This window comes from Xyrauchen texanus, chromosome 26 (assembly GCF_025860055.1).
Source record: "Xyrauchen texanus isolate HMW12.3.18 chromosome 26, RBS_HiC_50CHRs, whole genome shotgun sequence".
Lineage (NCBI taxonomy): Eukaryota > Metazoa > Chordata > Actinopteri > Cypriniformes > Catostomidae > Xyrauchen > Xyrauchen texanus.
In genome coordinates, this window is record NC_068301.1 from 18,609,653 (window position 1) to 18,622,081 (window position 12,429).

At 36.0% G+C, this 12,429-nt stretch overlaps 1 protein-coding gene across 1 annotated transcript in view; it reads left to right on the forward strand.

The window, feature by feature from the left end:
• The window catches only part of LOC127619750 (calcitonin gene-related peptide type 1 receptor-like), a 62,654-nt gene that overhangs the window by 31,920 nt on the left and 18,305 nt on the right, over positions 1 to 12,429 (forward strand). The window contains exons 5-9 of the mRNA XM_052092729.1: positions 1,629 to 1,732; positions 2,579 to 2,741; positions 2,864 to 2,974; positions 3,452 to 3,564; positions 4,494 to 4,585. Of these exons, the coding sequence (XP_051948689.1) occupies positions 1,629 to 1,732; positions 2,579 to 2,741; positions 2,864 to 2,974; positions 3,452 to 3,564; positions 4,494 to 4,585 (583 nt within the window). The remainder of the gene's footprint in view (positions 1 to 1,628; positions 1,733 to 2,578; positions 2,742 to 2,863; positions 2,975 to 3,451; positions 3,565 to 4,493; positions 4,586 to 12,429) is intronic.

Sequence of the window (12,429 nt, forward strand, 5' to 3'; positions counted from 1 at the left end):
TGGCCTGGTCAGAGTCCAGATTTGAATTGGAAATGTTTTTCATCTACTCCTCAACTGTTTGATGCTATCAACATTAAGTTGTACAACACTTACTCTTCTTTCAGTAGAAAACTGTCCGTAAGTTTACCAACAAGTCTTAAACATTTAAAGAAATCAAAGGGGAAATACTTTAATATTGATTTTAAAAGAAAAAATCCATCGACATGTTTTGCTACAAAAAATGAAATAACACTAGCGGCCAAAAGTTTGGAATAATGTACAGATTTTGCTGTTTCGGAAAGAAATTGGTACTTTAATTCACCAAATGTCATTGAACTGATCACAAAGTATTGTCAGGACATTACTGATGTAAAAAACAGCACCATCACTATTTGAAAAAAATAATTTTTTATCAAATCTTGACAGGCCCCATTTCAAGCAGCCATCCAACACCTTATCCTTGAGTAATCATGATGAAATGCTAATTTGGTACTAGAAAATCACTTGCCATTATATCAAACAAATCTGAAAGCTATTTGGTTCATTAAATGAAGCTTAACATTGTCTTTGTGTTTGCTTTTGAGTTGCCACAGTATGCAATAGACTGGCATGTCTTAATGTCAATATTAGGTCAAAAGAAAAAAGAAACAGCTTTCTCTAGAAACTCATCAGTCATTCATTGTTTTGAGGAATGAAGGCTATATAATGCTTGAAATTGCCAAAAAACTGAAGATGTCATACAAAAGTGTAAACTACAGTCTTCAAAGACAAAAGACAATTGGCTCTAACAAGGACAGAAAGAGATGTGGAAGGTCAGATGTACAACTAAACAAGAGGATAAGAACATCAGAGTCTCTAGTTTGAGAAATAGACACATCACATGTCCTCAGCTGACAGTTTCATCAAATTCTACCTGCTCAACACCAGTTTCATGTACAACATTAAAGATAAGACTCAGGGGTGCAGCCTTATGGGAAGAATTGCACAGGAAAAGCTACTTTTGAAACCACTTTTGAAACAAAGATGGTTAGAAACAGACATTGGACAACAGATAATTGGAAAAGAGTGTTATGGATCTTAACCCCATTGAGCTTTTTTGGGATCAGCTAGACTGTAAGGTGCGTGAGAAGTGGCCAACAATACAGACACATCTATGGCAAGTGCTTCAGGTAGTGTGAGGTGAAATGTCACCTGAGTATCTGGACAAACTGACAGCTAGAATAACAAGAATCTGTAAAGCTCTCATTGCTGCACATGGAGGATTTTTTTACGAGAACTCTTTGAAGTTCTGATAATTTTTTTCCAAATTGTAGTGTAATTTTTCACGTTATTAATGTTGTGACTATACATTGTGATCAGTTGAATGACACTTTGGTGAATAAAAGTACCAATTTCTTCCATAAGAGCAAAATCTATACATTATTCCAAACTTTTGGCCGCCAGTGTCTATAGGTCAAAAGGCTAAGCAGTGAGATCTATAAGAGAACAGTAGTTTGTTGAGGTGGACAGATTTATATTCTCATTTGTTCTCTGATAGAGATTGGTCTGTCCAATAATCAACACTCTTTATTTGTACAGATACACAGCTTAATTGATTCCTGAGGCAAAGAGCTGCAGTTAATCACATTGGACTGTCTTTTTCCCTACAGAAAAAGTAACCAAATACTGTGATGAATCTGGTAGCTGGGTGCACAGTTCATCCATCAATAAGACCTGGTCGCATTGTCTCACATTCTCAAAGGAAAAAGTAAAGGTAAAGCAAATTATGTAATAGGTTTATGTTAATGAAATTGTGTACCCAAAATAGACCCCCCCACAATATTTACTCACCTTATGTTGTTCCAAACCCATATGACTTTCCTTCATCCATGGAACTCAAAAGGATATGTTAGCTCTAATGACAAGCTCAGTCATCATTCACTTTCTTTGTATGGAAAAAAATATGGGACCCACTTTATATTTGGTGTCTTTAACTACTATGTACTTAAAGGTGCTGCAAGTGATTTCTTTTCATGGAAAAGTATGCAAACAAATGTTCCTACTCCTTTAAAGATATATATTAAATAAGTGTCCTGAGATATCTTACTGGACTCTGTGACAGTCGTAGGCTTTGTAAACGGCAAACAAAAATGTGTTTGCGGACCATGGACATTGACGCTTTTCAACTGTCAATCATTTTGCTCGTTCTCATTTGAAGGAGATCATTGAGGCTATGATTCATAATATTTGTCAGTTGAGGATGCTATTGTGCCACTGTTGAATTTGACAGCCTCAAGAACAAAACAATGCTGCTGTTTTGCTCAGTTTTTGCCTCAAAATTATCTTTGTTGAGCTGGGATTTGGAATGGGGGGCGTGGCTAATCTTATGTCTCAGTCAAGTGAAAGCTTCAGAACGATAAAATCGGTTACAACACCTTTAAGCATTTAATTGAATGTACTTATTATGTACATACGTGTTGTTGCCTTTTACTTACATTTAAAATACCTTCATTTAATTCCATCTGTATTTACACTGTTTACCTTACCCTTAATCATAAACCTAACCCAACCCAACCCTTACCCCAAAACCTAACCCTAACCCAACCTTTTTTTCTGGCAGACATTACCAGTTCATGGCTTTTTGGAGACAGAGATGGATCCCACAGCTGAGAGTCAGGTCAGCCCTGTAGTGACTCAGAAAGCAGAGGAGAGGAAGAAGATAATCAATGGTCAATATAAATGCTTTGAGAAAATGAACAGAGACCTGCCATATAACAAATCAGGTGTGAAAACACAGTGCCACAGAGGAGGTTTAAGATGTAATTATCAGATGCTCATCACACATAGTGCCATGAGCAACTGCATGGTGGAAACGGTCCTAAATTGCTAGTGTGCTTGTCTTTAGGTCCATATTGTAACCGGACTTGGGATGGTTGGCTTTGCTGGGATGACACTCCAGCAGGAATGTACACATCTCAAAATTGTCCCAACTACTTTCCTGACTTTGACTCTACTGGTAAAATTAACAATTTTTTTTTATTACACTTATAATGGTATACTTCTAAACAGAGAATCCCTAAGAAAGACTATACATTTAAAATAGCAATTTCTAGTAAAAATTCATTTAGTAAACATTTAGGTGTACACTAGCATATAAATGGCCTCAAAGCTAATTGACATGGACAAAAAGCCACAAAACTCCAATATTGATTTCATGGGTCCTTTAAGTGCCTCAAGGGCAAAGTGGTGGTAGTTTGCACAACTTTCCATTTCTAATCCATAGTGTCAACCACAAGGCTACACCTCTCTAATTCTTAAACGATAAAATCCACAAAAGAATCCAGCACACATATTCCTGAGTTTTCCACAGCACATGACAGCTGTCTTTTTTAAAACTTCACGGAAGCAAGTTGAAAGCTCTGAGCCTTTCTTTCACTAGGGTTACTTTCTTCAAATATAAATTTGTATCACAGCTTTCTCTTTGTTTATTTAGAAAGGGTCACAAAGTATTGTGATGAGACAGGAAATTGGTTCAGGCACCCAGAGACTAACAGGACATGGTCCAACTACACCCTGTGCATTGCTCACACCAAGGACAAGCTCAAGGTAGGAGGTTGTAGCTCTCTTTGTATAGTGTTCTTTATATTTCTTAATGAGATTTTAATTGGGCAAATATATATATATATATATATATATATATATATATATATATATATATATATATATATATATATATAAAAAGATTTTCAATATAAACACTTTATTCCCTGTCCATAAGTTTCATAAAGCTCCAGACAGTTTTCTAAATGTTGGGTATCATACTGTAAATATTGTGAAAGGAAAAGACAAATAATTAATTGAGTATATCTGGGTAAACAGATAACAGTGCCAGAAACTGTGATCATTTTTCCAACATACAGTAGTTCCAACAAGTTTAAAAATAGAAGCAGCTAACTATAACTGGTCTTCAGACTGTTTGACAGCTGTTCAGGAAATGAATGTTGGATTTGAATATTTGGATCATGTGTGTTTCCTTTAGACTGAACAGCAGTGGAATGTCTACACAGAGCAGTTTACGGTTTAGCCAAACAGATTTTTTGGAAGACAGTGGCACTGATTATTCATAATATAATGGTTACAGTGCTGTACAGCTGCTGCTTTACAAACTGAGATGGACGGATAGAGGTGTTAGAGAAAGAGAAGGACTGGGAAACACATAAACAAATCAAAAGAACATGTCAGCACAGGCAAGCTCAATTAAATAAGACTTTGCAGCTCACTCCTGACCATTTGGAATTGACTTGAGTTCATATAAAAAGGCACAACAAGATAAGACACACACTTTCAATGAAACTGTTAAATCTGCTTACTATACTGAGATTTCCTCCTTTGCATGCAACAAACTGTTCAAAATCGATATTTAGATAAATGAACGTATCAAAGCCTTTTCACAAGTGGACTTTTAAACCTACTCTATATGCTGATATCATTTTTTTTTAAGTATTTGAGATTGACACTTATTTGTCTCATTTCAGATGGCGTATATATTGTATTACATGGCGATTGTGGGCCATGCTCTGTCTATAGTATCTCTTCTCATCTCCCTGGCCATATTCTTTTATTTCAGGTGAGTTTATGCCCCAACTTAACTGTCTCTAAACATAAAATACAAATAAAGAAGCCCTGAAATCTTTGCTACATTCTAGCAGTGACTTCGGGATGATCAATAGTCCTCTCGATGATGGGCCACTCTGTTAGTTTACCTGTTTTTGGCAGGGCTGTGTGTTGTCTACCCTCAAGCTGTTTGTCATTTGTCAGAGCTGTTGATGACAGTGAGGCAATGCTGGCATCTGAGATTTATTTATTTGACAGAGTCCTCATTTAAGCTTCTCAAAGATAGATTTACCAAGAGGCTATTGCTTAGGCCATTCATCACAGTGGCCAATTCAAACTGAATAGGAAAGATGGATGGGCACCTGTGGCGTTCCACCGCCGGCCTGGCCCCATAGAAATGTAAACTGCACCTGCAACCTGAAGTTAAATGAGTTACCCCATTATATAGAAGTCTGGATCGGGTGATTACTTCCCTTAAGTCAGAAAGAGTTGGATTTTTTCCTTGCTTACTGATTGAATTATCATATACAGTGCCTAAAAAACATATCTAACCTTCTCATTTGACTGAATTGCAAATTATACATTGAAATTGAGATCTCTGTGACATGTTTGTATGCACAGAAAATGCTAAATACATTTTTTCAATTTAATAGTGTTTTGCCTTCTGCCTGTGAATCGTTAAAATAACTTCTAAATTTTTTGGATGGGCCCTTTAGGTTCAGTTACCAGGAAGTTACTAGGAAGTTTCACCAAACAACCTAAACACAGCCTGGCATCCCCCGAATTGATATACATAAATAAGAGCATGGACATGTTTTTAAAATAAAAGAATAGATACAGGGAATACAGGGACATTGTACAACCGAACCAATCTGCTGAAAACTTAGTTTGGGAGAAAGATTATCTTTCAACTGGAGATTGAACCCAACGCTTAGATCGTGTTATCAACTTCTCTTATCCATCCCTCGTTGTCGCTGCAAAGCTAATGGTGGTCAGGCCTTCTCCCCTGCAGTCCCAAACATTGGAACTGCCTGCCCTTTCTTGTGAGGTCACTAGTTAGCTTTAAATCTGTTCTTAAATCTTATCTGTATTCTCTATCTTTTGATAATTCTTAGCTGAAGTGTTTTATGGTTTAGTTACACAGACTGTATTCTGTTTATTGCTCTGTTTATTTTGTATGCCGCAGGTTGTTAAATAATGTTGTCACTTTCGTATTTGCTCCTGTATTTTTTTTATTTGATATGTTTTAGCTTTTAGCGTATAGCACTTTGGTGCAACTCTGTTGCTTTTAAATGTGCTCTAGAAATAAATCTTGATTTGACATGACTTGACTTGAGCAAGGCAAAATCAGCACCATGGTAGCTTAAGTAACAACAACAAAAAAGATTTATGTCCCATTTGAAACCCTGTGGGATTATTTTGAAATTCTGGTACATAAGCATCATCTATTTAATACTAGCAGGGACTTGCATGGAGAAATTAACCAAAATCACAGCTGAACAATGTGCAAAGCAGCTTTGAGCCCAAAAGATTTACTCGAAAGCTATTATAGCAGTAAAGGGATTGATCTACAAAATGTTTCACAATTTCATTGCTGTCTGCGATGGAGGACTCGAGCATGAGATTTGATTCAAAGCTCTAAATTTCTCTTGGACTACTTACTTAATGAAGTTAATATTATATAATACATTCTAGAATTTAAGAGAATTAAAGGTGTTGGTGGAGTGAGCCAGAAGAATTGGTACAGGAATGAGGATACTATCATTTATATACACTCACTGAGCACTTTATTAGAAACACCTGTTCACATATTTATTCGTGTGATTATATAATCAGCCAATCGTGTGGGAGCAGAGTAATGCATAAAATCATGCAGATATGGGTCAGAAGCTTCAGTTAATGTTCACATCAATCATCAGTATGGGGAAAAATGTGATCTTAGTGATTTAGACCAGTACATGATTGTTGGTGCTAGGCTGGCTGGTTTGAGTATAAACTGCTGATCTTCTGGGATTTTCACACACAACAGTCTCTAGCGTTTACTCAGAATGGTTCCAAAAACAAAAACATCCTGTAGTTCTGCGGACAGAAAAACCTTGTTGATGAGAGAGGTCAATATAGAATGTCTATACTGGTTCAAGCTGACAGAAAGGATACAGCTACTCAGATAACCACTCAGTATAATGTTTGAGAGCAGAATAGCAATAGAAATAGAAAGTGAGATCATTACTCAATTTTGCAAAAGTGTTTTTTAAATGGATGTTTAAACAAAGGATGATTTCTCAAGTGATGCCTCAGTAAACAACACTAACAAAACTGTACTTTTAATGAGTCCCAATGGTTCAAACTGGACTCCTATTAGCAGGCAAAAATGGCAGCTAATTTGGCTTCTGTGTCACAAAAAGAATGATTTCTCATCATTGTGTTTTATTGACTGGAAATCGTTGGTGTCCATTTGTCTGACAGAGCTGCACTAAGCTCTGAGCCAAATCAGTAGTGTTTGTCAGGTTTTGTGTTTCATTTCATGCTGTCTTGGTTTTCTTCCTCACTCTATTCGGTATCCCCTGAGGTAAATTCAACTCCATGGCAGTTACACGTAGGGGCCAAAAAGTGTCTTTTACATTTGACAGCACATAAGCTCTATACATTGCTTACAGTATGACTGTTGTACACAGTGAGTAGGTATAAAGTACAACCTCACTATCTCCACTTTAAATACATGATGCTTTTTGCCACCTTTGAATGACACAATTAACTGAAAATTGCAACGTTATAAGGAAATGCATCCATTAAAGCACCTCTCAAGACGATTAGGATTTGAACCTCATATTAACATTAGTGCTCAAATGATACATGTAAATACCAGTAAAGAAGAAATTATTAAGTCTGTTATCAAGACATTCAGAGCAACACAACTCCTGTAAAAGCATACCTTTTAGACTGTGTATTTATCTTCATATTGGGCAGACAATGCTAGATATCCATTAAAATATCTAACATACTTAAATAAGATACAAAATTCTTAGAAAAAGAATAGAAAAAGCTTGGTTATTTTAATATTTGGATGCACCTGTGTATAGCTTAATTTTGTAGACTGAATTGAGTTACAGTAGTATACACGTTTCAGAGGGAGGACTATTTTATATGATCAAGTTTTGCTTAGTATGACCAAAATGTTTAAAATATTATTCCATATACTGACAAATGTAAATGTTTTCAATGTCTCAAATAACATCATGACACATCACATGTAAAACAAATTGTGTTCAGAAAATTCAGTACAATATCTGGAAGTGTGGCATAGCAATGCTAGTTTTTATGGTACGGTTGTGATATTTACTGTCTAAACTCCTAAAATCTTAAAGACTTAATGTTTTCTTATTGAGTCCAGATGTGGTACTCAGAGAGCTATGTGACAGCAGATACAGCTGCACTAAGCTTTTATTTATGCCCTCCGAATGATGCCAACATTTTTTGGTTAGGAATATGGGAAATAGCTATGGAAAATGAGCTCAGATTTAACCCCCATCCCTCTATTGCTCCAGGTACAGCTTTGCACTCAGGTTAATCTCTCCTGGAAATTTTAGGTTAAACTGAGTGAAATCATACAGTATGAATAGCATGAAGTCACTTCCTGTTGCTGCTGGTTCTTAGCTCGAGTCTGTGTTTGTATCCGGCTAGCTTTTTTTTTTTTTGCATCACTTATCTATCTTTTCAGCTTTTTATGTTTAATATCTGCCATTTTTTCACGTACATCCACTTTCAATTTTTTCGCGATTAAACTGCGTGCATTTTACAGCTTTTTTCCTTCGTGTTACATGGATTATTGCATCAGTCTCAAAGCACAGTTTATCAAGAACAACCATAACAATTGCACAAGGGATTCACAGCGATCTCGAACCCTCGCTGCTCAAGAACAACCAACAACAACAAACAATTGCGGTAAGTCATGGCATCCGCTCATATTATTGCTTCCTGCATTAAATACCACTTGTTTACTATAGCTTCTTTCGTCAGCAGTGAGGGATTCACATGTGAAAAATTAAAGTAATTAGTCAGGCTGACAGAGAAGTTTAATGTGTTAGAGACCACATCCAAACACTAGTGGAGGTCAGTGAGAAAGAGAAGCCGGTAGATACTGTTTCGGATGCAGATACTACATCGAGCAACACAAAAACTTTGGTTCCAGCTGAATAGCCAATGAAGCAGGGTGTTTGGGTGACGTTTTGGTGGCATTCTCGCTCAGCAAAGCAACACCACTCTCCTGTTCCTGTTAGGGTTTCCAATCGATTCTTTCCACTCAGTAATGCACCCACTAAAAATCATGTTGCAACACGCCTCTGCATTTGTGCTCTTTTCAGTTGCTTAAAAACATATTCATGTCTAAAGTCTGATAAACACTGTATTCAGCACAAACTGGGCTACAATAATATGTGAGAAACATGTGTGTACATGTTTGTATTTTTGAGAAAATTTCATTTATGCATGGTTTTTGAAAAAACTAAAATTTAAAGTAATTGAAATAAGGCCATATAACACATTCTAAACATTTATCCGCAAGACTTATGAGAACTGGATCTTGCAGCCTAGAATTTTTGCTACAAAATGATGTGAAAACCATCCTGATCACTCATTCATACAAAACAATTTAGTCATTTAACTTTTGTAACACACTTTTTGTTTTAGAAAGGTCATATGCGAGGAGGCATGAATTAACATGAATATTAATGTAATTCACAAGACCCTCCCCTGGGCCCATCAATGAAGAATGTTATAGAAAGAGAATGAATGTGTGGAGACTTAATGATCAAAATCAAGTTTTAAGTTAAAAGAAGTAATCTGACTGTACATTTTCTTTACATAAAGACTTTACTTAATTTTAGACCCACACTACCGTTTAAAAGAAGTCTCTTCTGCTCACCAAGGCTGCAATTATTTGATCCAAAATACAGTAAAAACATTGATATTGTGAACTCTTTTTACAATTTAAAAGAACAGTTTTCTATTTGAATATATTGTAAAATGCAATTTGTGATCGAAGATGAATTTTCAGCATCATTACTGCAGTCTTCAGTGTCACATGATCCTTCAGAAATCATTATAAGATGTTGATTTTCTAATATTGGCATATTTACGTCACATTTGACACATTTACACCCGAACACATATTTGCAAGCACAATCTTCGTTGATGATAATGAGACAGCATAAGCACTAGTTAAAATATAATCTAAACATTCATATTATTTTTAGGATATTACATATCATATTTATATCATACAGCATAAATTTAAATACCTGCTTTAGCCAAAATAACATTTAAATGTAACTAAAACTTGCTTATTACATTTCAATACTCTGAATCCTGGCTGGCAAGTCTGGAAACAGTCCCACTAGTAAAATATGTACATGTTTTTAAAAATAGCATGTCAACTAATGTAAGTGAAACTAAATGACTTACACATCTGAAATTGTATCTTCGGCCGGATCAAGTCACTCTTCAAAATGCAAACGTTCATCGGAGTCCCGTTCTTCTCCTGAGGAAAATTTTAACTCTTCGCCGCTATCCAGGAGTTTCCTCAACTGTGTATCGTGCTATCTTCCAAACGCGCAGAAAAGTGAATGAACTTGATGTTTTTAAGTCACAGTCGGGGGCGTTTACCATTTGCATTGATCATCTCAGCACTTTACCGTATGAATAGCGCCCTCTGCTCGTGGGTGTGATCACATTAGGGATAATTAGCTGAGCCAGGAGAAATTGTACATTGCTTTGTTTTATACCTATTACCTTGCAGGAGAATATTTGTTTTAAATTTGAATTGTTTTATTTAAAAATAGACATTTTAATCTTTTCTTTAGACAAGTCAGAAATATGCTCGTGAACACAGAGACTGCTGAAAGCTCACCCTTTTTATTTTCTTTATTTTACAGAAGCACAAGGTTTTGATGTTATTGTGAGTGTACACAAATAAAAGTAGACCCTTTATAGTCTCTAATGATGTCTTACACTTATCTGTATGCTCCAAAATTACGGAGCATTTTTAGTTGTTTCCGCTGTAATGACGAAAAAATCCAGCAGGACGCACCAATGTGTCTGTCGACCCAAGAGGGTTAAGTGAACTTCTACCAAGCTATATTGCATCACGTTCATTATGATCACAAAACTCTAGCCTGTTAATAGTCCCTAGAATATCAAAATCCACAAAAGTTAGATCCTTTTTCTATTTGGCTCCTAAACTATGGAATAGTTTAAGTCTGGACTAAAGACTATTTTGCCAGGCATACACCTAATTTATTATTCGCGACACATTTAGGCTGCATTAGTTAGGTCTGCCAGAACCTGAAGCATTGATCATGATCTATAACTCTGCAAAAAATGTAATGCCATCTACGCTAATATTTTTCTATTTGTTTCCATGTCTCAACCTATCCTGAGGTCACCAGAACCGGCCGGATCCAGCTTAATTCTTGCTTGGTATCGGACTCCACTGCTACGTGTCTCTGAGTGATGATGACAAAATGCAGCTGGTTCCAGCCAGACATCACTTCAGTCTATTATGATGGACCTCAGAGGATGAACTGATGCCAACTCCAACCACAAGACATGGGATACTTCATATGCCATTGCCTGAAACTTGGATTTAGGATACACCTCACCGACATTGCTGGCCGGTTGAACTGCACCTCACTGATCTCTCCCTGCATCACCTCGGTCTAATAATGGACTACACTCTTGAAATGGAATACATAGACTATCAATTAATTGCCAACAAAAGCCTTCATCAGCCAACTAATAAAGGGCAATGCATCTATGTGAACTTCTGCAGTTAATCCAAGATGAACTTCAAAAACATTAGTTATAAATCTTACAGTTCTTTCAAAATTTTTGTTTAAACACTGGCCCTTAACACTTACTTAGTTTAATAATTTAAACCATGACTTGCACTGCCCATAAATAAGGAATATTGGCATTATATTCATGCTGTTAGCCAGAGGTGTACTGGCCCACACAGTGAGTCTGGTTTCTCCTAAGGTTATTTTTCTCCATTAATCAGCATCTTATGGAGTTTTGTGTTTCTTGCCACAGTCACCTTCGGCTTACTCACTGGGTTTCAATATTCAATTATTGTTTAATTACTTATTTTTATACACTCTTCATAATCATATTTAAATTACACAATGATGACTCGAAGACTTTATGATTTTATGGTTTAATTTTCTGTTAATGCATTATTACCTGTAAAGCTGCTTTGAAACGACGTGTGTTGTGAAAGGTGCAATACAAATAAAAATGACTTGACTTTCTTGACTGGCTGATTGTACAAGATTCTGAGGACATTTGTTTAAGAATATGTCATTTGATCTCTGGCTGTTTTAAAATAAGTTTAACAAACCCTGTGTTTGTAGACAGAGATAGTTGTTACAGGTGTGAGCTTATTTTACTTCAGAAATTTGCCTTAAACTGATAGGTAACCCAAAATTGAATATTGTCTCATCAGTTACTCACCCTCATGCTATCCCAGATCTGTGACTTTCTTTCTTCTACTGAACACAAACAAATATTTTTAGAAGAATAATTCAGCTCTGAATGGTGACCAACATTTTGAAGGTCCAAAAAGCATATAAAGGCAGCATAAAAGTAATCCATAAGACTCCAGTGGTTAAATCCATGTCATCAGAAGTTATGATAAGTGTATGTGAGAAGCAGATCAATATTTAAGTCCTTTTTTTTTACAGTCAATTCCCACTTTCACGTTCTTCTTCTTTTGTCTATGGCAATTTGTGTGGCCACTTGCTGGGCAGGGAGGAGAATTAAAAAAAAAAAATTACTTAAATATTTATCTGTTTCTCACCCACA